The 24,643-nt window shown below is 43.1% G+C and overlaps 1 protein-coding gene across 4 annotated transcripts in view; it reads left to right on the plus strand.

Moving 5' to 3' along the window:
• The first annotated feature begins 1,774 nt into the window (after positions 1-1,774).
• RCBTB2 (RCC1 and BTB domain containing protein 2) overlaps positions 1,775-24,643 on the plus strand; it is a 103,125-nt gene continuing 80,256 nt past the window's right edge. For all 4 annotated transcript variants that reach the window (XR_012881390.1, XM_075852240.1, XM_075852243.1 and 1 more), the window contains exons 1-6: positions 1,775-1,982; positions 8,887-9,052; positions 11,358-11,513; positions 12,200-12,350; positions 13,718-13,884; positions 15,523-15,681. Coding sequence is in view for 3 of the 4 variants with exons in the window: in XM_075852240.1 (XP_075708355.1) it covers positions 11,391-11,513; positions 12,200-12,350; positions 13,718-13,884; positions 15,523-15,681 (600 nt within the window). In the remaining variant the exon portion in view is untranslated. The remainder of the gene's footprint in view (positions 1,983-8,886; positions 9,053-11,357; positions 11,514-12,199; positions 12,351-13,717; positions 13,885-15,522; positions 15,682-24,643) is intronic.

The raw sequence follows: 24,643 nt of genomic DNA on the forward strand, positions 1-24,643 counted from the left end.
TGTGCAGTAATGGCGGCGTCGCTGTGAATCGCTCTCCCCCAGGTCGCCGAGCGACTGAAAAAAGTTTGAAATCGGGGTATCCGATCCCCCTGTCATCTGGGACCCTCTGGTAAGTTTTTTAGATCAGGTCTTCCCCATTTTGCCATGGGTTTGTCCCTGGAATGCCGAGGCCTAAGCGGAGCTCTCCTCACTCACGCCTGCTCTCCAGCGCGCCTAGCTACGCCCCCCTACATGCTACTTTTGATCACTTTTTATTACGCTTTTTGGAGGTAAAATGACAAAAAAAATGAAATTCCGGCATTGTTATTTATTAAATTTTTTACTGCATTCACAGTGCTGTATAAATTATATGTTACGTTTATTCTACAGGTCGATGCGATTATGGCGATGCTCAATTCATATCATTTATTTTATGTTTCACTACTTTTACACAATAAAACCACTTTCTAAATAATAGAAATAGTTTCTGTTTGTGTGTCAACATATTCTGTGAGCCATAACTTCTTTATTTTCCATCGATGGAGCTCTGTGAGTGCTTGTTTTTTGCGGGATGTAGTTTTTCTTGGTACCATTTTGGGGTACATACGACTTCTTTATCACTTTATATTCCGTTTTATTGTAGGCGAGGTGACAGCAATTCTGGCATTCTTCTATTTATTTCTCTTACAGCGTTCAACCGCGCGGAATAAATACCTTTAATATTTTTATACTGTAGGTCATTACAGATGCAACACGTGCGTGCTGTACCAGTATGGCAAATTGCGTAAACGCCTTTCCAGACATGACGTACCCATACATGGGAAGGGGTTAAAAGACAGATGATAACCACACTTGTCAGAGCAGCGGACAGGGGCATAACTATAGGGGGTGCAGAGGTTTTTTGATGCGGAACCGTGTCGGAAACTGTGCCAAAAAATTTCCGAAAACTCTTAACATTGATTTCAATGGGCGGCGGAGGCGTTTTTCTTCCCTGCAAACGGAAAAAAACACGGTAAAAAAAAAGCAACATGACCTATCTTGAGGCGTTTTCCACCTCAAAAACCCCATTGAAATCAATAGGATGGAAAAAACCGCCACAAACGGCCATAATATATTCTTACGCGTTTTTTAGAAAAAAATTCTGGCGGTTATTTGCTATGCCTGTTGAAGAAAGAGGTAAAAATAATAAACTCCTCAAAAAGCGCAGCAAAAAATGCATCAAAAAAAGCCTGTGGTGCAAAACCATTTCAAAAAAATCGGAGCTTAGTTTTCCAGGCAGAACTCTGTGTGAACTAGACCTTTGGGGGGACCAAAAAGTCTCTGCCCCTTATGCAGACCAGCAATATAAATCACTTGTCATAGTGGGGGGCCCTGTTAAGAGATTTTGCATTAAGGCCCATGAGCATCAAGTTACGTCTCTGGACTGATTCGAGGGCATATTTACTGACTGGCGTTTCATACACTGAATGTTGCAAATAGTGGTTCTTTTTCATATAGGAACCAATAGTGGTTCCTAAACAATATAATGGAAAGATTTGCACCTCTTCAGTGTTTTGGACCCACTCCTGGTTTTGGCTTACAAATAATCAAGCAAAACATACTGTGTGAATGAGGCCTTAGTGTAATATTTGCAGGGATGAAAACAGAAAAAGTGAGCACCAGTATTTTTTCCTAGATCTATCTTACTAAACAAAAATGACATAATCCGATTGGCTGAAGACAGTGAGCGCCTCCCCTCAGCACCAGATCACGGAACGATGAGAGCACCGCCCCTTTATCATTGTTACGCGCGACTAACAAAACGAAGCCATGACGTCACTAGTAGTAGCCGCCAGTTCTCCACACTCGCTGTTGTGACGTTCCAGAAGTAGGGCGGAGCTAGCGGTACCCTGCGTCAGTGCCGCCGGCTCTAGTGGGGACCTGTAAGGACATAGTAACAGCTGATGTGGGACCTCGGCGTCGATGACTACGGACCCTCAGGTTGGAGGTGCGGTCTGGTAGCGGTGAGTTGTGTGGAGGGTTGGCGGCATTGTTTATATACCCTGAAAGGTAACATGGAGTAGGTGTCGTTATTATCCCTGGTTTGGGCTGGGCTGAGCTGCAGCTGACAGATTAATCCTTGTTATTAATGTTCGTGCGAATAATCAACACATGCTGCGGGAACCACGTGATCGCTGTCGGCTTGCTCATTTACATGCGATCGTTCTTGTGGTTAGTACATGGTTTCCTGCAGACTTGGCGGTTGTCTTGTACGTGACATTGTTCTTCCTTCATATAGTGAATTACATTTGCTGGACATTATTTGTGGTTTTTATGTGTAGTGTCTATAGTGAGGTCATCGATAGTGAGGTCACTGTGGACTTGACACCTCACACATGGAGATGCTGACGGCGGGGCTGTATATTCCGGGCTGTAGGGGCTCCATGTGCTGCCACATTAGGGATATATTGTCCTCTGGTAGCAATGCTTCTAGGGAAGAACATGTCATCATCGTCCAATGTCACACGACGCTCTTTATGCTAAATAACCTGTTAACCCCTTCCCGCCGTAGCCATTTGTCACACTTTCATTTTCGTTTTTTCATCCCCACCTTTCCAGAGCCAACTTTTTTTTATGTTTTTGTCAATATAGCCGTATCAGGGCTTGATTTTTTGCGGGACGAGTTATAGTTTTTTTAATTTTTATTGTACCATATAATATACTAGGAAACCGGAAGAATAATTCTTTGTGTGGTGGAACGGGGGGAAGATGGATGGACGGACGGACGGACAATTCCTCTATTGTCTTTCGGGTTTAGTTTTTACGGCGGTCACTGTGCAATTAAAACGACATGTTAACTTTATTCTACGGGTCAATACGATTATAGTGATGCCAAATTGAACTTTTTTTTTTTTTAAAATATATTTTACTACTTTTACAAGGAAAAAAGCTAATTGTTAAAAATGCTGTTTATTTTTCTGTTTGAGCGTCACATGGTCTTTATTTTTTGTGGGACGAGTTGTCGTTTCTAATGGTACCATTTTGGGGTATGTGCAAGTTTTTGATCACTTTTTATTCCATTTTTTTTTTTTGTGTGGGATGAGGTGGCCAAAAAACAGCTATTCTGGCGTTTTTAATATTATTTTTTTAGGGCGTTCACCATACAGGCTACATAATGTTATATCGTGATCAGATTTACGGACCCCGCAATACAAATTTATATTTACTTTTTCTTTACAAAGCTTTAGGCTACATGCACACATTGCGGAAACCGCAGGTAAAATCTGCACGTTATAGTTTTTTTTTACATTTTCTTAAGAACTAGTCAGATACATTTTGCAAGTGGGAACGCAAGATAAATTGACATGCTTCGCATTCTAAAATACGCACCACAGGTAAATTTACGCCCACAAGAAATCCGCAACATGTAGATGAGATTTCTTGAAATCTCATTTACTTTTCTGGTACTGTATTACGCTGCGGATTTGCACAAAAAAATGCTTGGCAAATCTGCACGAAATACACATCATGTGTGTTTGGCCACAGGCTCTATTCACGTGACCGTGTCGGCCGATTAAAAACAACCGTTTTGGTCCGCTTTTAACGGCCGATTTTGCCCCGTTTTAAAAACGGATGAATTTAATTTGTAATTTTTTTTGCCAAACACTTACCTCTGCAGATACTGCCACGCACTGCCCTCTGTAGATACTGCCACACAGCCCCCCCTTGCAGATACTGCCACACAGCCCCCCCCTTGCAGATGGTGCCACACAGCGCCCCTTGCAGGTGGTGCCACACAGCGCCCCTCTTGCAGGTGGTGCCACACAGCGCCCCTCTTGCAGGTGGTGCCACACAGCGCCCCTCTTGCAGGTGGTGCCACACAGCGCCCCTCTTGCAGGTGGTGCCACACAGCGCCCCTCTTGCAGGTGGTGCCACACAGCGCCCCTCTTGCAGGTGGTGCCACACAGCGCCCCTCTTGCAGGTGGTGCCACACAGCGCCCCTCTTGCAGGTGGTGCCACACAGCCCCCCCCCTCTTGCAGGTGGTGCCACACAGCCCCCCCCCCTCTTGCAGGTGGTGCCACACAGCCCCCCCCCCCTCTTGCAGGTGGTGCCACACAGCCCCCCCCCGTCTTGCAGGTGGTGCCACACAGCCCCCCCCCTCTTGCAGGTGGTGCCACACAGCCCCCCCCCCCTTGCAGGTGGTGCCACACAGCCCACCCCCCTCTTTCAGGTGGTGCCACACAGCACCCCCCCCCATAAATGGCACCCCCTTACCTTTCTGTAGATAGCGCCACTGTAGGGGACCGTTCCAGGAGAAGTCCCTGACTTTAATGTCCATATACCGGCCACAGCGCTGGGGATTCCGCTTCAGGAGTAGGGGACTGCTCCAGGAGAAGACCCTGACGTTACTTTCCATATATGAACAGTGAAGTCAGGGACTTCTCCTGGAGCGGAATCCCTGGCCACGGCTTCGGCAACGCTGTGGCCGGGGATTATGGATTCCACTCCTACAGGGAGCAAAAAAATACCCTCCTCCTCCTGTGAGGAGGGGAAGAGAGCGAGCCTCAGAAAGCTTGGCCATCACTCGGATCACATCCGAGTGACAGCCGTACATTACACGGCCCCATAGACTTCTATGGGTGTCGTGCGGCTGGAAGAATGGCCGAAAATAGGTACATGGACAGTGACTTCTCCTGGAGCGGAATCACCGGCCACAGGGACGTCTGTGACCGGGGATTCCGCTTCAGCAGAAGTCCCTGACGTCACTGTCCATATATGGACTGTGAAGTCAGGGACTTCTAAGGGAGCGTAATTACCGGCCACAGCTTCAGCAACGCTGTAGCCGGGGATTAGGATTCCGCTGCTGCAGGAAAAAAAATCTCCTCCTTCTCCACCTCACATGCATTTCGCACTGTGAGAAGGGAGCGAACGAGTGGCAGAAAGCACGGCCGTCACTCTGAGCACATCCAAGTGGCAGTCGTCGTGTGAATAGGGCTTTAGGGTGAAAATGGGAAACGTTTTGTTTTTTTTTACTTTTAATATTCTTTTGTGAATTGTATCTTAGTCCTTTTTTAAAAAAAAATTTGTCCCCCCTATGGGACTTGAACAATTCAGGTTGGTTCGCTTGTGCCATTGTCTGCAATACTATTGTTTTGCAGTATATTGTGATTCTGACAGTCTGCTATTAAGCCCTGTTGGAGTACAAAGATGGCAGAACTGGGGGCCTACATTGGGCCCCAGGCTAGCTGGAGGCGATGTCTGGTCATTCTCCCGACACTCCAGTGAAGTTACTGTGGGAGCAAGTGACAGCACCGCGAGATCACGCTGCGCTGCGAGTACAGCAGGACATGAATGGAGAGAAGTGTATGATGCTGATTGGTCAGCGTCATAGACTTTTCTTTACAACGCCCACTTGGTTAAAACCTTAAAAACTCCCAGTTGAGCATTAAGAACAAATTTGCATAAATCTTAAAATCTTCATAACTTTGTCAAAAATAAGTTTTTTTTCTAATAAAAAAACACCCCCAATAGTTCTTTACATCAAAGTGCCTATTACATTAGGTAGGAGACAGGGCAGTTATAAACTGATGACAGAGCCTGTTCAGCACAGGAGCTGTCAGTGACACTGGAGCGCGCTCATAAGCCTTTTCTACAGCGACGCCAAGAGTTGCTGTAGACTCCAGACCTTCACCGTCCGCTGTCAAGACAGTGGGCGGTCCGGAATGGGTTAATAGGATTGCTATAGGAGGCTTTTATTAGTAATGTTTCATCAAAATGTATATCTAGGAGCAATGTTTTGAATCTTATTATAATATAAGTAAAAATTCTCCCAAAATGGGAAGAGTATGCAACCAGTGCTAAGTACAGCAAGACTTGACACTAAGGCCCCATGCACACGACCGTGCCCGCAATCACGGCCCGCGATTGCGGGCACGGCCGGCCGCTGACTGACAGCCGCATTTTCGGGCCGTGCTCCCATACAAAGTATGGGAGCACGGCCCGCAAAATGCGAAAGAACGGACATGTTCCATAATTCCCGGAACATTTCCACGGCACTGACACCCTTCCGTAGTGCTACGGAAAGGTGTCCGTGTTCAATGAAAGTGAATGGCTCCGTTTTTGCGGACCACAATTGCGGTCCGCAAAAACGGAGGTTTTTTGCTGTCGTGTGCATGGGGCCTTAGGCGCCGTGCACACGACAGTATTTTTCATCAGTAATTACTGACAGTAATTACGGACCCATTCATTTCTATTGGCCACGGACACCTTTCAGTATTTTTACTGATGGGTGTCCGTGCTGAAAAAATGATAGAACTTGTCCTATTCTTGTCAGTAATTACGGCCAGGACTCTCCTATAGAAGTCTATGGGAGCTTCCGTGAATACGGACGGCTACTGATGTGCATCCGCAAACCGTCAATATTTATGGAAGCATTGCTAGGCAACATGTTGATGACATCATTGCAACCTCCCTCTTTTTGTACGGGTCCGTATATACGAATGGAATATGGATGCAATACGGACCGTATTTACGGACACCCTTCCGTATATATGGATGAAATACGGATGCCTACTGATCCGTATTTACGGACAGTATATCGGGATAGATGAAAATACTGTCGTGTGCATGGGGCCTTAGCCTTTATTATGTTTTTTTGGTACCTCTCCCGTCAGGTTTCCGTTGCTCTTTGATGTCATGGACATGGGTTTTATTTTTTATTTACCGTTGTTGGTATAGTGCCAATATATTCCACAGCACTTGACTGGAAATGTCACCATGCACATCAGTCCCTGTCCCCTCCATTTCCCGATTTCAAACACACACAACAATTGTGTGAGCAAACCTGAAGAGAGACCATACATACTCCATGGAGATGTTGTCCTTGGTCGGGTTAGAACCCTGGACCCCAGTGCTGAGGCGTTACCAGCCTGGTTTTGACGTCCGTGTGTATGGGGCCTGTCAAGGCAGTTTTTTTTTTTGGACTAATATTGTAGATTCAGGACACTCTGTAACATTGCATGTCTGAAGTCTGATGCGATTTTCAGGTGCTGTTTCTGAGCACATCTTTGAACGTTACAAATCCTGCTCCTCGGAGACGTCTTCCTGTGTGTACTCCAGGAAGGAAGACGAAATTCTAGAAGGTCTCCCTGAAGATGCCAATAGTTCTATGTAGGATATCCTGTGTCAAAGGAAATGGGTTTAAATATTTTTTTCACGCACGTCGCACGGACCTATGCAAGTCAATGGGGCCATTCAGACATTCTGTGAAACTCACTGCATGTTCTATACTTAAGCGTTTTTTGCGCATCACGCACCCATTGAAGTCAATGGGTGCGTGAAAATCACGGACAGCACATGGACGCACATCCATGTGCTGTGTGTGATTCGCGCAACAGTTGCTCAAGAAATGATGGGAAAAAGAAAACCACCTCCTTCATTTTATTTTGTAAACGTCAAAACCGTGTGACACAAGGATGGCATACGCAAGAAAATAACGCAGACACGCACCAAACACTGATGACACATGGAACTGCAACGCGCGCAAAACGCTGCGTTTTTTCGGATACGTTCGTGTGAATTATGCCAAAGGGTATGTTCAGACGTAGCGTAAACACTGCGGATTTTCTGCAACGGATTTCATTGTGGAAAATCCACAGTAGCAGCAGAGTGGATGACATTCGATCAAATCTCATCCACAAGCTGCGTAAAACAATTGCCAAAAAAACGTTCATAAAATTTAATCCGTAGCATGTCAATTTATTCTTCGGAATTGCTTCTATTCTGTTGTGGGTTTTCTCCATTTGAATTCAATGGGAAGGTAAAACCGGCAACAAATAGCAAGTGTTGCAATTTTTGCAGTGGAAAAATGCGATTCCATCGGGGAGAAAAAACACCTTTTTTAAAAAAAAAAAAAATGAATGAAAAGGTTAAAACTTACCTCGGGTGTTGTCATAGTGAAGCTTTCTTCTGTTCTCCGTCCAGGCCGGCCTCCTGGGATGACGTTTTATCCCATGGGACTGCTGCAGCGTAATCCCAGGAGGCCAGGCAGCACGGAGACCATAGGGTCGCAACGCTATGACAACGGAGAACGAGAAAAACTGCACCATAATTTGTTGCGGTTTTCCAGCGGAATTCCCTGCGGGTTCCAGGATGATTACGATGTGTACTTTTACGCAGCGTATCCACCCTGTGTGAACATGGTCTAATTCTAATGCAAATGTAATAGAAGTTCAAGCAGAGTAAACCAGATGGTATAATCCATAAGGTGGGACAAAACTATGTCTGTGTTGCGGAGGGAGAGAAGATAGCCGTCTGAAATACAATGCTTATAGCAGCAAAAATGTTGACATGGTCACCAGATTCTTTCTCCCACATATAATATCGGGGTTGCAGTAACCAACGATTTTATCACTACTTGTGAGCAACCAAAAGTCACCTTGGAGTCTGCATAATTTTTTATTTTTATTAAACTTGCAGTTGGTTTTGTTTTTATTCAGTTGCATTAGATATAAAATAGTGTAAGTTTTTGATTACTGTCCTTGCCATATGATCTAGAGTTCTTCCATAATACAGCTTCTAACCCTAAACCCAATCTAAACAATCCGATCTGCCAGAGTTCTATCTTTAGTAGTTATGCCAGCACATGCATGGGTAACAGAGCGGGCGGTACAATCGATTTATTCCTTGTACCTGTATTAAGACCTCCTTTGGTTTTCGCTGGTGCAGGACTGGAAGCTGTCGCTGAAGAACCCCAGATGACAAGTAAAGTGTTTCAAAACAAAATCACAGATGAGGAATTTTCTTTCAAATGTCACCAGAAAAATAATGCCATACATTTCTTGTAAAAGGTACAAAATAAAAGAAAAATGTAACCTAAGAAGACTTTGTGCAAATTGTTACTAACGGTTTTTTCTTCTCTTTTCTAGACGTTTTTGGATGGAACAGCTAATATTTTTTTGTCAAGCAATGTTAATAATGTCTTATTGAATGGCTGCAACACATATGACCGTCCATGATAAACCGGTAGAGAACACAACATACAGAAGATGATGTCATGTGAGCTGCTGTCCATTTGAAGTTCAGACGTTGCAGGTATTTTCCGCTTCGGATTTCGCTGTAAATCTGCGTAGAATCTGCGGTACAATGCAAATGGTGAAATCTGCGGTGAAAATCCTCAACAAATGTTGCCGTTTTGAAAATCCGCAGCATGTCCTAAATTCCACACAGATTTTTCCTTTTAATATGGATTGAGTTTTGAAAACGGGTAGGCAGGGGATGTGCTGAAACCACAAAATAAGTAACACTCATCTGGTAAATCCACCACCGCTCCGGCGCTGCCACACCTGTGGTCTCCGCCCGTCTATTTACTTTTACAGGAAGTGATGACGTCCCCTTCCATCTATGTGCCTGCTGCAGCTAATGGCGCTGCTTTTTTGCCAGCATCACCGCTGAGGCCAGTTGTTATTTTCAGTTGTCACACGGATGGAACGGGAAATAATCACTTTTTGTAAAAGTAAACAGATCGGCAGGGAGCGGCGGCGCATTTACCAGGTGAGTATTACTGATTTTGTTATTTCAGCATGTCCACTTCCTTCAGCCAGCCTTTTAAATGTCCTGAAAACCCCTTAAGCCACCGTGAGGTAACTGTACGTCATGGTTTGGGTTACATTAAGCCACTAGAAGACACAGTTACGTCATGGTGGTGACGCGGGCACAAGAGCTGTGCTCCAGCAATCACCGCAAGAGACTGGCGTTAACTGACAGCCAGGCTCCTACTGCAACGGCCAGGATCGTAGATAACTCCGATCCCGGACGTTTAACCCCTTAAATGCAGTGGTTGCTATTGACCAATGCATTTAAGTGGTTTGACAGAGAGAAGGGCTCCCTCTGTCACCGATCGGTGGCCTGTAATCGCGGGCCGCTGATGGGTTGCAATGGCAGCTGGATGCCATGGCTGCATGCCTATTAGGCCGTGCCTCAATAGATTGCCTGTCTTTTCTGTGAGATTTCCAGCAAGGGAAACAAAATCTCGTTTACCTCGTAATCTCGCGAGATTACGCGCGGCTTGCTGGAATCTCACAGAAAAGGTTCAGAAGTGTCAGGATTCTGAATACACATGACGTCCAGGCTGGATGGTCATGTGTATTCACTATCAGGACACTTGTGTATGTGGCTGCACATCGATCTAGTAAGAACACTATGTGCTGTGTAAATGAATTGAGGAGTGTATGACGCTGACTGGTCACTGATTGGTCAGCGTCATACACGTAAACACGCCCAGTCAAAAACACAATACACGCCCAGTTGGACATACAAAAAAAACAACACCCAGTTGTCCATTTCAAAGCTCATTTGCATATATATATATATATATATATATAATATAAGCTCATAACTTGGCCAAAAATGAACATTTAAAAAAAAAAAAAAAAAGTTACTGTTCTCTACATTGCAGCGCCGATCACATGCAATAGGATATAAGGATTTGAGAATCTGGTGACAGAGCCTCTTTAAGCAGCTAGAAGCACTTGTGTGAGTGCTGAGCCGCTTCGTTTCTGTTTGGCTTTTCTCGGAAAGCAGAAGTAGCGGTGTGTGGGCTCAATAGAAAGTGTATGGGCCCGTACACCGCTACATCGGCTTTCTGAGAAAAGCCGGAGACAGAAGCTATGTGGCTCAGCGCTCACACGAGCGTTTCTGCTGTTTCGTTTTAGCGAATGGTGGGGGTCTCAGTGCTCAGACCCCCCACCGACCAAAGCTTCTGACATGTCACCATGGCATGTCAGAAGTTTGAACGTTTAGTTACCCTTTAATACAGTACAGTGTTGTACGGACTCTGCAGAACCCATATTACATGTTTTGCTGTACTTTAGCCCTAAGTCTACATTTTTTCTCACTTTTTTTTTTCGCAGAGACTGTCGCGAAAATGTTATTACGGTAATTTTGATACGTTTTTGCTCCAGTCGTAGTAAATAATTGAGACTTGATCGCACTGAATTTACCCTTACATCTTAGGGCTTATTCACCATGAATATGTCCGTGTGACAGCCGTTAAAACAGCCGTCACACGGACGCATTTATTTCAATGGGGCCGTTCACATGGCCGTTGTTTCAAGGGTCCGTTGAAAAATAGAACATGTTCTATTTTCTTCCGTTTCCACGGATCTTGTAAAACTCAAGTCTATAGGGATCCGTGAAAATGGGTCCTGCACAGGTGAAACTCAGACGAGTTTCCCTACGTTCGTGTGAATAAGCCCTTAGGAGCTCAGATGGCAAGTTTATGTATCTTCTATAAGTTGCTGAGCAGATGGAGAAAATCCTGGCATTTTACTAAGGAAAATCTGCTCCGAGAAGCATGGTCGTTCTAACCAGAAAGTAATCTACATGTTTTTTGTTTCAGGTCGTGGGGTTGTAATTTCGGCGTACACGAACAATGGTAGACGTTGGAAAATGGCCAATATTTGCACTTTGCACTCAAGAAGATCTAAAGTTTATAAGAAAGGCTTGTGTGTTTGGTTCTGGAAATGAAGTGTTATACATCACAAAAAATGATGAGGTACGGTTTCTGCTTAAACATAATGGTGGGATTTACTAGTGAAGTCGTTACTATATTTAGCGCTGTGATCAGCTTCATATATTCGTGCCTCGCTGACCGGTATTGCCGGGCTGTCTCCTCTCTATCGTTGCTCCATAGTCTGACTGACTGTCATCATGGTGACATAGGAACTACGATTTGTGCAGCCTTGATGAGTGATATTCCCCAACAGGAGTGGAGTTTTTTGGGGCATATGGCGCATGCTACATGGTAAATTCCTACTGTATAACTTGGAGTAGGTATACTAGGCTTTGTAACTCTCCCACTATGGGCATATAAAGGGAAAAACACTTCCGATAACATCCAATCTACTGATACACATCAGAGTATGATGGTCTGCCGGCTAAAAATACACCGCAGGCGAGATTAAAATGTCAATTGGTTGTCTGTTGGCTATTAGCAGACAAATGGTAGTAAAATTCTGAATGCTACTTTCCGGCTGACATTTCATGTCTATGGTCAGCTTGAAAACATGACCAGGGTATCCGCTAACCGGATACAAGCATCCGAGGACAGATCTATTTGTATTCGCGGCCTCGTCATCCTACAGGTTTCCGGTTTGCAATGTAAGGTGCCGTAGTAGTTATTAACGTACTTTTCCCAGTGAGCATTAACTCTTTAAACTTGTTGTTTTTCTTTCTTTACAGGTTTTCGTCATGGGTACAAACAGCAGCGGCTGTTTAGGAACAGGAGATGCGCAGAGTATAATTGAACCTAGGTGTCTTAATGTTCTCTCAGGGAGGAAGGTAGTCAGTCTGAGCTGTGGAAGTGGCCCTCATGTTGTAATTGTTACCTCAGGTAAGGATTAAAAAGAAAAAAGCTTGTGAATGGAAATAATCAAAGTCTCTTTCTGTCAGTTGAAGACCTTGTATGGATTCAAATCGCCATTATTAAAACAATCATACATTATTATTCACTGTATATTATACTTGTACACCTATAGCCATGTATTTAAGGCTATGTACACCTTTTTGAGGGGCATTTTTTTTATTTTTTATAAACGGGTCAGTCTGTGCCTGGTGTAACTTTCTAAATAGTTTTTATTAAAAATTAGTTTTACTTTTTGAGATACAGCTGCTTTGTATTCTCTATACAGAGCAGCTGTGTATTTAACCTGAATCCATCAGTCCCGCTGACCTGACGGGTTCGGTGTCAGCGGGTCCTGCATGTCTCTGACACACAGGATCTACCTGTAATCTATCACATCTAAGTTTTGAATTTAGATGTGATAGATTATGCGCGGATCTCTGACACACAGGACTCGCTGTCACTGAAGCCATCCGTTCCGTGGCCTGATGGAAATAGGATTTAGCGCTACATACAGCTGCTTCGTATAGAGAATACAGAGCAGCTGTATCTAAAAAAGTAAAACTCGCCTACACTGGCCTTCTTCCTGCTCGATCTGTGCGAGGAGCCACATTATCTATGTACCGTTACTCTGTGGTTTGCCATCTGGTGAATGCAGCTAGAGCGTGTACCCCGGCGCTGTGGAGACAAACTTGCCCTCCATTGATTGGTATGTGGTTCGGTAAGATCCAGGAGATTATAAGAATGGAGGATCTCACAGCATCCATGAGAGGGACCCATGCTACATTTCTCAAAACTTGGTATGACTGGGTCCGATTCCAATACTCTATCGAGTTCAGGAATATTATGGCTTCATGAATATATTTCTGAGGCATAGTGGGCATTGTGTGTTTTCTTCCCTCCATTTCCTCACTCTGTCTTATCATCTTTTTTGTTTTTCTCTCTCTCTGTCTACCCACGGACCTTTGTGCATGGCTGCGGGTTCAGGGTACATAGGGCGTCCGTTTCAATTACTGTATCAGATGTACGTTATTGTTCTTTTTTGCACTTAATGTGAAATTACACTGGCCTGCGAGCCGATGTTTGTGCTGCTGATGTTTGTTTATTGGAAAACGGAAAAATATAAGCATTAAAAAAAAAAAGTAAGTCTAAAGTTAGACAAAACACACTGGCTGACCTGTTTATTAAAACATAGCCTTTGAAATGAAGGCTTTATTCCAGGTATTTGTGTTCCAGAAAATAGACGCGTTGACTGGTACAACTGAAAAGGCCATAAACACTAGTAGTGTCATGTGGAACATTAATAGTCATACATATTTTGTAACTTGCAGATATGTCATGCATTTTTGTATCTGTAGATGGAGAAGTATATAGCTGGGGTCATAATGCCTACAGCCAGTTGGGAAATGGGTCTACGAATCAAGCTTTAATTCCATGTCAAGTGTCCACCAATTTGGTAAACAAGAAAGTTGTGAATGTGGCTTGTGGTTCACATCATTCTATGGTGACTACAACTGACGGAGAGGTAAGAATGTTTCCCGGTACAACGTGCTCCAGAATTTATTTCTGCAGGGCCCAACATTCTGATCCCTTAGAGGGGTTTTCTGGGACTTCAATTTTGATTAGCCTATCTGAAAGATCGGTCAATCAGAGTTTGATCTGAGCGGACCACCGCTGATCCTCAGGGTTTGAAATCAAAATTTAAGCCCTGGAAAACCCATTTAAGGGATCAGAAGGTCTAATGTCGGGATGTGGGTGGGGGTGGGGGAAGTTGTATGTTTCTTTTGATGTCATGATGATGTAGGCATAATAAACTTTTAATTTGGTTAAAATGTGCGTTTTAAGTGTGTTTTTTTTTTTTTTTTTACACTTGTACAAAATGGTTAAAATAAGGGGAATATATCTCCTATATATTTTTTTGTCTAATAATACCAGATTGGGAAACATTCATCTTTTCTTTTAATCTGTTTTTTATTTTTCTGATTATATAATTTTTTTTGTTCTAATTTTTTGTACGTTATTATGGGGCAGCCATCTTGCCGGATCTCCTATTAACAGCATTTAGAGATCTGCTTTACAGAAGCCACATGGACCATAAGAACTTGTTGTGTGGAGCTGACTAATTGACTTCTATGGAAGAGTTTTCTAGGCATGCTCTGTGACCTGTGCAGAGGTCATTGTACAGGAAGGGATAGGAGGGGAGCTGTGTCCACCTTATCAGTGGTGGATCCTGTGTTATCTATAGCGAGGTGTTACCTCTCATTGTAATCCTGCCTGTGATGATGAGATGTCTGAGAAGTGATCTCTACAGAACAGGAAGTGTCTGTCTATTATGAGGCGCAGTGGCCAGCGTGAAAACTGCAAGATTTCAGAATTATTTTTTAATATAAATACGAATTTTTGGTACTATTTTTTTTTTTCATTAACTCTGTTTAATATAAAGAAAACTTTATTTTAAACGATAGGTAATTTTCTGATGACACTATCCTTTCAAGAGACTTGTGTTTTTAAAATCTAAATTATGGTAGTCTGTATATACTACATATATGCTTTACTATAGCGAACATATTTCTTGACGTTAGTACTTACAGCGGTCTTATCATGGAGGAAACTCCATTTAATGACAGTTGTTTCCTCCATAATGTCAAAGGGGGAGGAGTCTTTGATGTACCCTGAGGTATTTCTGATCTGTGGCGTTCAGGCATACATGACCTAATTATGATTATTCTTTTTTCCCTCAAGGTAACTTGGCACCCAAAATGTGTCCAGATGCTTTTTTTTATATTAAAGCCTTGTTCACACGGCGCTAAAAAAAACCGACGTGTAAACGCGTCAAAAACGCTAGTGGTTTTGCAAAGCGCTTTTTAAAATACACGTGTTTTTGGCATGTAATTAGGACTCCCATTGACTATGGGAATTAGGCGTGTTTTACTCGCCAAGAATTGGCCTAATGTTTCTTTTTTTACCCGATGCGCTTTTTCAAACATTAGTGTAAAAAAAACTGCGTCGTATGTACTCCAATGCGTTTTTCCATTGATGTTAATAAGCATGCTTTTTTTGGCGCGGGAATTAAACGTCGTGTGAACAAGGCCTAATTGGACACGTGTAAATATCTTTATGTACTCCAATATCTTTAATAAAACACTTATCTTTATTACAAAAGGTGTATGCTTGGGGATACAATAATTCTGGGCAAGTTGGATCTGGCTCTACGGCAAATCAGCCAATTCCTAGAAGAGTAACTAGCTGTCTACAGAACAAGATTGTTGTTGGCATTGCTTGTGGTCAGATGAGCTCCATGGCTATAGTGGAAAATGGGGAGGTAAGAGACTTTTTGCTGCTTTTTATTTGCTATGCTCTGCTAATTGGCTTACATAGCTTTTACACAGATGATCTGCCCTCCAGCAATATGTGAAGTTGGGTGATAGCATAAAATATTTTTATTTGTTCTACAATAAAGCTCTGTAGAAGTACTTTCACAAAGCGCTGTTGTGACCTGTGGATTAATTTGTAAAGAAAGATGTAGCTTAAAGGAGTTGTTCACTTTTACAATTTGTTAGAAAGGTCCCATGGTGAGGGTGTCCCGCTTCTGGGGCCAGAATAATTAGCTGTAATCTGTGATGGTATCTGGCAGCAAGTGTCCTCCTCCAAAGGGTCGCCCACACATATTTTTCAGCGTGATACAAAAGCGAGAGCACTACCCCCCCCCCCCCCCAACTCTAGACCCGCTGTCATAACTGCTGATAAGATGCTTTTGTTGTTAACCCCTTCCTGCAATTTCACGTACAGTTACGTCATGGGAGATGGCCTATTCCCGCATCTCCATGTAACTGTACGTCATGGAGATGAAGCTGGCTCAGGAGCTGAGCCAGCGACATCACCGCCGGGTGACAGCTGTATGTTACAGCTGGCACCCTGAGGTATCGGCCAGGACCGGAGCTAGCCTCCGATCCGACCGATTAACCCCTCACATGCTGCGTTCAATAGAGATCGCAGCATGTGAGGAGTTTATAGCCATCGGCACCCAAGCAACGTGATCGCTGGGTTGCCGGTGGCTGCAAAGGCGATCGGAGGGCTAATGCTTACCTCCCGGTCCGCCAGCAACGGAATCCTCCTATGCCCCGTCGTCGGCGGGGCCCAGGAGGCTTCCGGTACCATCGGCAAGATGGCGCCGGCTCAGCTTCCGGCTCAGAAGCTGAGCCGGCGTCATCAGCAGTGGGTGTCCGCTGTATGTTACAGCGGACACCCCGATCTATCGCCAGGAACCGGAGCTAGCTCCGATTCCTGGCATTAACCCCTTCGATGCAGCGATCCATTGTGATCGCTGCATCCTAGAGGTTTGTAGCAAATCGGCAGCCTTGCCACGCGATGGCAAGGCTGGCGACTGCTACCATGGCAACAAGAGCCCTAACAATGGACTCCTGTCTGCCATTACGTAAGCTGATTAGGCCCCGCCCAGAGGCGGAGCCTGATCGGCTTGCTGTCAGTGAACAACTGACAGTTCTATTACATTGCACTACATAGGTAGTGCAATGTATTAGAACATCAAACAAACAGTTGGACCTTCAAGTCCCCTAGTGGGACTAAAGAAAAGTGTAAAAATAAAAGTTGTAAAAAATACAATAAAAGTTTCAAATAATAACACAAAACACAATCACCCTTTTTCCCTTAAGTCATTTATTATTGAAAAAAAAAATAAAGCCATACATATTTGGTATCGCTGCGACCGTAACGACCTGAACTATAAAAATATTATGTTATTTATTCCGCACAGTGAACGCCGTAAAAAAAATAACTAAAAAATACTGACATAATTGCTATTTTTTGGTCACTTTGTCTTCCAAAAATTGAAATAAAAAGTGATCAAAAAGTCGCATGTACCTAAAAATGGTACCTATAAAAACTACAACTCGCCTCGCTAAAAACAAGCCCTCATACAGCTCCGTCGACGAAAAATTTAAAACCGTTATGGCTCTCACAACTTGGCGACAGAAAAAATCCATTCTCTTTACAAAAGTTATTTTATTGTGCAAAAAGTTGTAAAACATAAGTGCTATAAATTAGGTATCACCGGAATCGGACTGACCCGCAGAATAAAGGTAACATGTAATTTATAACGCATGGTGAACGCTGTATAAAAAGAACTAAAAAAATATGCCAGAATTGCTGTTTTTTGGTCACCTTGCCTCCCAAAAAAAAAGGATAACAAGTGATCAAAAAGTCGCATGTACCCCAAATTGGTACCAATAAAAACTACAGCTCGTCACACACAAAAAAAACAGCCCTCATACCGCTACGTCTATGAAAAAATAAAATTAGTCAAGGCACCAATAAGCCAGGAAATAAAAATATGCAGTTGTGCCGGCCCGAGGGGAACATTTCTTCTGTTTCAAGTGGCGATTTATCAAGGCCCCTAAAATTAGGGATCCAGGAAGGGGAGGGCCCAAACATATCTGCTGGAAGTGAGGGCGCCCGTATTATACCAGGACAACACTTTCCCAGCAAAATTCCCCAAACTTCAAAGGCGCGGAGTGTGGATCAAAAGGGGGATAATAAAGGACGCCATATATCAGTGTGACACCGGCCTGTGCAGAAAGGATTGTGTCACAGCGTAACACACATGTATGGATTATTTTATTGTTTTTTTTACCCCACTATACCACCTGACTATGCCCCTTATATACTCCGCCCGCCTTACATGTGCCCCCACATTATAAACGGAAACACCAGTAAGACTCCAAACAAAACTACTACAAGCAAAATCCACGCTCCAAAAGCCAAATGGCGCTACCTCCCTTCTGAACCCTACAGTGTGCCCAAACAGCAGTTTACTTCCACATATATGGCATCGCCATACCCGGGAGAACCCTTTTAACAATTTTTGGGGTGTGTTTTCTCCAGTGGCACAAGCTGGGCGCCACATATTGGCATATCTATTGAAAAAAACATTTTCACTCTGCAACCTCACGTGCACACCAATTTCTGCCAATCACCTGTGGGGTTACTACACCCCTAGGTGAATACCTTGAGGGGTGTAGTTTCCAAAATGGGGTCACTTCTGGGGGGCTATCCACTGTTTTGGTCCCACAGGGACTTTGCAAATGCGACATAGCGCCCAGAAACCAATCCAGCAAAATCTGTACTCCAAAAGCCAAATGGCGCTCCTTCCCTTCTGTGCCCTACTCTGTGCCTAAACAGAAGCCGTACACAGGAGAAGTTGCTTTACAAGTGTTGGGGTGCTCTTTTACATTTATTTGTTGAGAATATGAAACCTTTTCAGCTAAAACGACGTCTTATTGAAGAAAAAGGATTTTTTTTATTTTCACTGCCCAATTCTAATAAAATCTATGAAACACCTGTGGGGTCAAAATGCTCACTACACCCCTAGATGAATACCTCTAGGGGTGTAGTTTCGTGAATCGAGTCACTTTTGGGGAGTTTCCACTGTACTGGTACCTTAGGAGCTTTGCAAAAGTGACATGGTGTCAAGAAACCAATCCAGCAAAATCTGTGCTCCAAAAGCCAAACGCCACTCCTTCTCTTCTGATCCTTGCCGTATGCCCAAACAGCAGTTTATGACCACAAATGGGTTATTGCCGTACTCCAGAGAAGTTGCTTTACAAATGTTGGTGTTCTTTTATTCCTTTATTTGTTGAGAAAATGAAAAATGTTGAGCTAAAGCTACGTCTTATTGGAAAAAAAGGATTTTTTTTATCTTCACTGCCCAATTCTAATAAAATCTATGAAACCCCTGTGGGTTCAAAATGCTCACTGCACCCCTAGATGGATTCTTCAAGGGGTGTAGTTTCCTAAATGGAGTCACTTTTTTGGTGTTTTCACTGTTTTGGTCCCTTAGGGGCTTTGCAAATGCGACGTGGTCTCCGCAAACCATTCCTGCTAAATTTGATCTCCAAAAGCCAAATGGCGCTCTTTCCCTTCTAAGCTCCGCCGTGTGTCCAAAAAGCTGTTTATGACCACATGCGGGGTATTGTTTTACTCGGGAGAAATTGCTTTACTAAAGTAGTGGTGCATTTTCTCCTTTTAGTCCTTGTGGAAATTAGAAAAAATTAGCTAAACCTACATTTTCTTTGAAAGAATGTAGATTTTCATTTTCACGGCCTACTTCCAAGAATTTCTGCAAAAAACCTGCAGGGTCAAAATGCTCACTATACCCCTAGATAATTTCCTCAAGGGGTATAGTTTCCAAAATGGTGTCACTTTTGGGGGATTTCCACTGTTTTGGTGCCGCAAGAGCCTTTCAAACCCGACATGGAGCCTAAAATATTTTCTAATAAAAAGGAGGCCCCAAAATCCTCTAGGTGCTCCTTTGTTTCTGAGGCCGGTGCTTCAGTCAATAAGTGCACCAGGGCCACATGTGGGGTATTTCTAAAAAGTGCAGAATCTGGGCAATAGATATTGAGTTTGCGTTTCTCTGGTAAAACTTTCTGTGTTACAAAAAAAATAGATGAAAAATTAATTTCTGCAAAAAAAAAAGAAATTTGAACATTTCACATCTACTTTGCCTTAATTCCTGTGAAACATCTAAAGGGTTAAGAAACTTTCTAAATGCTGTTTTGAATACTTTGAGGGGTGAAGTTTTTAAAATGGGGTGACTTATCGAGGGTTTCTAATATATAAGGCCCTAAAATCCACTTCACAACTGAACTGGCCCCTGTAAAAATAGCCTTTTGAAATTTTCTTGAAAATGTGAGAAATTGCTGCTGAAGTTCTAAGCCTTGTGATGTCATAGAAAAATAAAAGGATGTTCAAAAAACGATGCCAATCTAAAGTAGACATATGGGTGATGTTAAAGGGAATGTGTTGCCAGAAAAACATGTTTTTGTTTTTTTTTAAATTAAACATTTAGTGTGTAGGTGATTAAACATTGTTCAAATTTTTTTTATTTTTTTCACGAGTCAGGAAATATTATAAATTAATTCTAATTTATAATATTTCCCATTGCTGGTCACTAGATGGAGCTATTCCCAAAATTGCAGCATTGCAAAATTGGGTAAAAAGCCCTCGCTCTAGTGAGCTCTCAGCATCCCCCCCCCCTCCTTTATCCTGGCTAGTGCCGGGATAAACGAGGGGTTTGAACGGTCTAACCTCCTACACTGTGTGTCGCCATTTTTTGAGCGAACACACAGTGTAGTAGGTTTACATACAGTAGTAAACGTACACGAACATACATAGAAATCTCTTACCTGCTCCTGCCGCCGCGGCTCCCTCCGTCCCGTCCGCTCCGTCTGCTGCCGCTGGTCCAAGTGCACAAGTCCGGAAGCCGCGACCGGAAGTAGTAATCTTACTGTCCGGCCGCGACTTCCGGTCCACAGGAAAATGGCGCCGGACGGCGCGCATTTCAAATTGGACTCTGTGGGAGCGGCGCATGCGCAGTTCCCACATAGACGGCGTACATGTTAGTGGATGGAACGGGCCCCGTTCGCAGTCCCTATGGGACTGTGGCTGCCGTATTCCATGTCTGTATGTGTCGTTAATCGACACATACAGAAATGGGAAAAAAAATGGCAGCCCCCATAGGGAAGGAAAAGTGTAAAAATAAGAAAAAGTAAAACACAAACACACAAATAAATATAAACGTTTTTAATAAAGCACTAACATCTTTAACATATTAAAAAAAAAATTGTGATGACACTGTTCCTTTAATTAGCAACAATTTTGTGTGGTATTACCATCTGTCTTACAAGCTGATACATATAAATTTAGAAAAATGCTAATTTTTGCAATTTTTCACAAAATTTTGGTGTTTTTCACAATTAAATACTTAATGTATCGAGCAAATTTTGCCAGTAACATAAAGTCCAATGTGTCACGAGAAAACAATCTCAGAATCGCTTGGATAGGTAAAAGCATTCCGGAGTTATTACCACATAAAGTGAAACATGTCAGATTTGAAAAAATTGGCTGTGTCCTGAAGGCCAAAACAGGCTGTCTTGAAGGGGTTAAAGTGCCACTGTCTCATGCCGCCGCCAATTGGAACCCCTGAATCTCCTGTCTTGTCTAGTAATCTTGTCATCAAATTTGATATACAGTATTAATGTAATAATATTGTGAGGTATTATCAGCAAATTACACCATTTTAAACCGGTATTATTGAGCCCAAAAAAACGCATTATGTGGAAGTCCATCACAGGTCACACCTGTCTTTACTCCAACAGTTTCAAATCCACAAAAAAGGTGTATTCTTCAAAGTTTATACTTACTAAACCAGACTAAATTCAGCGTATATCTTTTTAAGGTATCCAGATATTTACTTTAACGTCCCCATATGCTATATTGGGCCAGACCTTTTGCCATACGTTTGACTAAGTCACGTTTGTGGTTTTTTTTGTTTTTTTTTCTTTAAATGTCACAAAGTGTAGGCAACTGGGTAAAAATACCTTCCTTCCTGAACCTGTCCAGTTAACTTCTTATTATACATATTCAACAAGGTTCTCAGATTATGGTACATATACACATGGCAGAAAGACTCTCCCTTGCCACAACCGCAAACGTGAGGTTTTTTTTTTGTTACGGTTTTGTCACAATGGCAGTTAATGCTTAGGCTACATTCACATGTTCTTTTAACTGCCATTTTCAGAACAATAAAGTTCTATGAGTATATTCACACGGCCGTTTTTTGTTAACGGCCCATGAATACTGGCTGTCAAAAAATAGGATGTCCTATTTTTGACTTTTCACAGCCCGACGCTCCCATGGAACTCAATAGATCCGTTTTTAACAGCTGTTTTTCAGGAATCAATCCTTGTAAAAACTGAGCCTGGCCGAGGACTTCCCGAATACAGCGCTACTTTGAGCGCTGAGCTCAAAAGCCCTTGATATTACTGTCCATATATGAACAATGAAGTCAGGGCTTTTAACTATGGAGTCCCTAGCCATAGCTTCGCAAGATCTCTGGCTGGGGACTCCTGTCTTGCGAAAATCCTTGACGTCACTGTCCATATATGTCCATATTTCCAGTCCATCTGTTTGTTTCTAATGGCCATTTGCCATCCATTTTTCATGGCCGTTAAAAAATAAATTTAATTTAAAAAAAATGGATTTCATTTGTCAGTGTCCATGTAGCTAGTGCTGCAATGTCCCTGCAGATAGTACCACAGTCCCCAATGTAGGTAATGCCCACATAGTGCTACAGTGCCCATTGTAGATAGTGCCACTGTGCCCATGTAGATAGAGCCACCATATCCCCTGTACATGGTGGCGCTATCTACATGGGTACTGTGACACTGTGTCCCCTGTAGATAGCGCCACTGTAGCTCACTGAAGGAGCGAAATCCCTCTGGCTGGGGATTCTGCTCATAGACGGAGCCCCTGACATCTCTGTCCATATATGGATAATGACGTTGGGAGAGAGATTCTGCTCCAGGAGTAACCCCTTGACGTCACACTTCATATATGTATAGTGAAGCAGAAGCTTCTCCAGGAGCGGAATCCCCCGCCAGAGCGGGGCCTGGCCACCAGGGATTCCGCTCCTACAGGGAGCTACAGTGGTGCTATCTTCAGGCAGGGGGGGGTGCTCTCTACATGGAGAGGTTCTATCTACAAGACTGGAGTCCCCGGCCAGAAAGCTTGAGATAATAAATTGTTTTAATCCTCCTCCCTTTCTGTTTAACGTCATTTTTACTGGTCTTGGTGATAGTTATTGTGGCTAGAATTGCCTTTTAAGTCTCTACCACCACCTGTGTGAGTACATTTTTATCTGTGCAAACATATTTTACTGTAGATCGTATATTATATTTTTATTTCATTCATTAAATATTAAATTAAAGTTAGTGGTAACAATGAATCCTACAGGGGGTGTAATATCAAAGATTTGGAATAATATCATTTTTCTGTAGAATTAGATCTTATGTGGTTCCAACAACCATTTAGACACAAGGGTAGAACTGCAATTCAATGATCCTCCTTGACTTTCTATCTTGTTGTACAATGTTTCCCACACCCAACAATCACCGCTGATCTGCTCCACATATAAGTGCTAAGAATGGCAGTTTTACAACTACTTACTGAACATGGTTATGGAATGTGACATATACTGAACAGCCTTCAGCTGCAAGTGTCAAAGCGCAAAGAAAACAGAAAATAACATTTTTAATTATTGTAGTGGCGTTACTGTAATAAATGTGATGCTGAGACATTACGGAATTGCTCATAGGCATTTTATATAATGCATATTTATTATAAACGTTAAGTAATAATCTTGTAACATTTCATACAGGGTAGGCCACGGAAAATGGAAACCTGTTTCCCTTGTGTGGTTTGTACAAGATAATGGAAGAATGATGTACTTGGCTGTTACAGGAGATGCTGGAAGTGGTTTCTGCCAGTGGCAATTCAAAGTTGTGCCCATCTTATGTTCTGGAACAGCTGCAACACATTCCATATTCCGACACAGGAATTTAAATTTTCTCTTCAGTTCAGTTCAGGCACTGGCCGGTGATTAGATTCATAAACTCTACCCTTCAGGGAACCCCACAGATAAGTCACACACCATCAGGTCTGGTGATCATGGAGGCCACTACCCTTTGCTCACCGCACATTTTTCTGCAAATGCCACGTGAACTCGGCACAGGGAGGCGTTCAACGTATAGCAAGTTTCCCCGTCTTGTTGAAAGAAACAATACTCCCGCTCGTCATCCGTTAATTGTGCATAGAATTGCTCGAAGATGTTCATGTACGCTGCTGTGTTTGCATTTTCATCAAAGAATATTAGAGCCACAATCTGCGTACCCATAACCGCGCACCAAACGCTGATTTTTAGATCCTGAAGCGTCTGTTGGGATACGATGATATCCAGTAGCCAATCCAATACGCCTCACGCCTTTGTTTAACCTAATCTTCTAACTCTCACACAACAGACACTCGTTCTGTGGACGTGCGCTTGCTGGGATAATTTTCGCTTCTCATAATCCCCTCCTGGATGTGTGCAACAACGACAGGTGTCCAAACATGTGGTTGTCTATTTTTTTTTTGTCAGCCTGTGTTACACCACTTCTGTACCAAGCCACGTATGCTGCTTTTTGCTGGAATAGGTAGGTCCGGAAAATGACCAGCCAAACAGGCTCATTCAAGGGAACACAGGACTGTGCGTACATAGGCCTGTTAGACACATGCACAACACAGCAGGAAAGGATACGATGGGCCTAATTTTTTTTAAAGTGCTCTGGTAAAATGAAAGCAGAGCTCTGATGGGTTGCTATCGGCAACAAAGTCCATTTTATTGTAAGACCGTGTTGATTAACAAGGCCCATTAGGTATTATCCTGT

This window comes from Rhinoderma darwinii, chromosome 2 (genome assembly GCF_050947455.1).
Source record: "Rhinoderma darwinii isolate aRhiDar2 chromosome 2, aRhiDar2.hap1, whole genome shotgun sequence".
Taxonomy (NCBI): domain Eukaryota; kingdom Metazoa; phylum Chordata; class Amphibia; order Anura; family Rhinodermatidae; genus Rhinoderma; species Rhinoderma darwinii.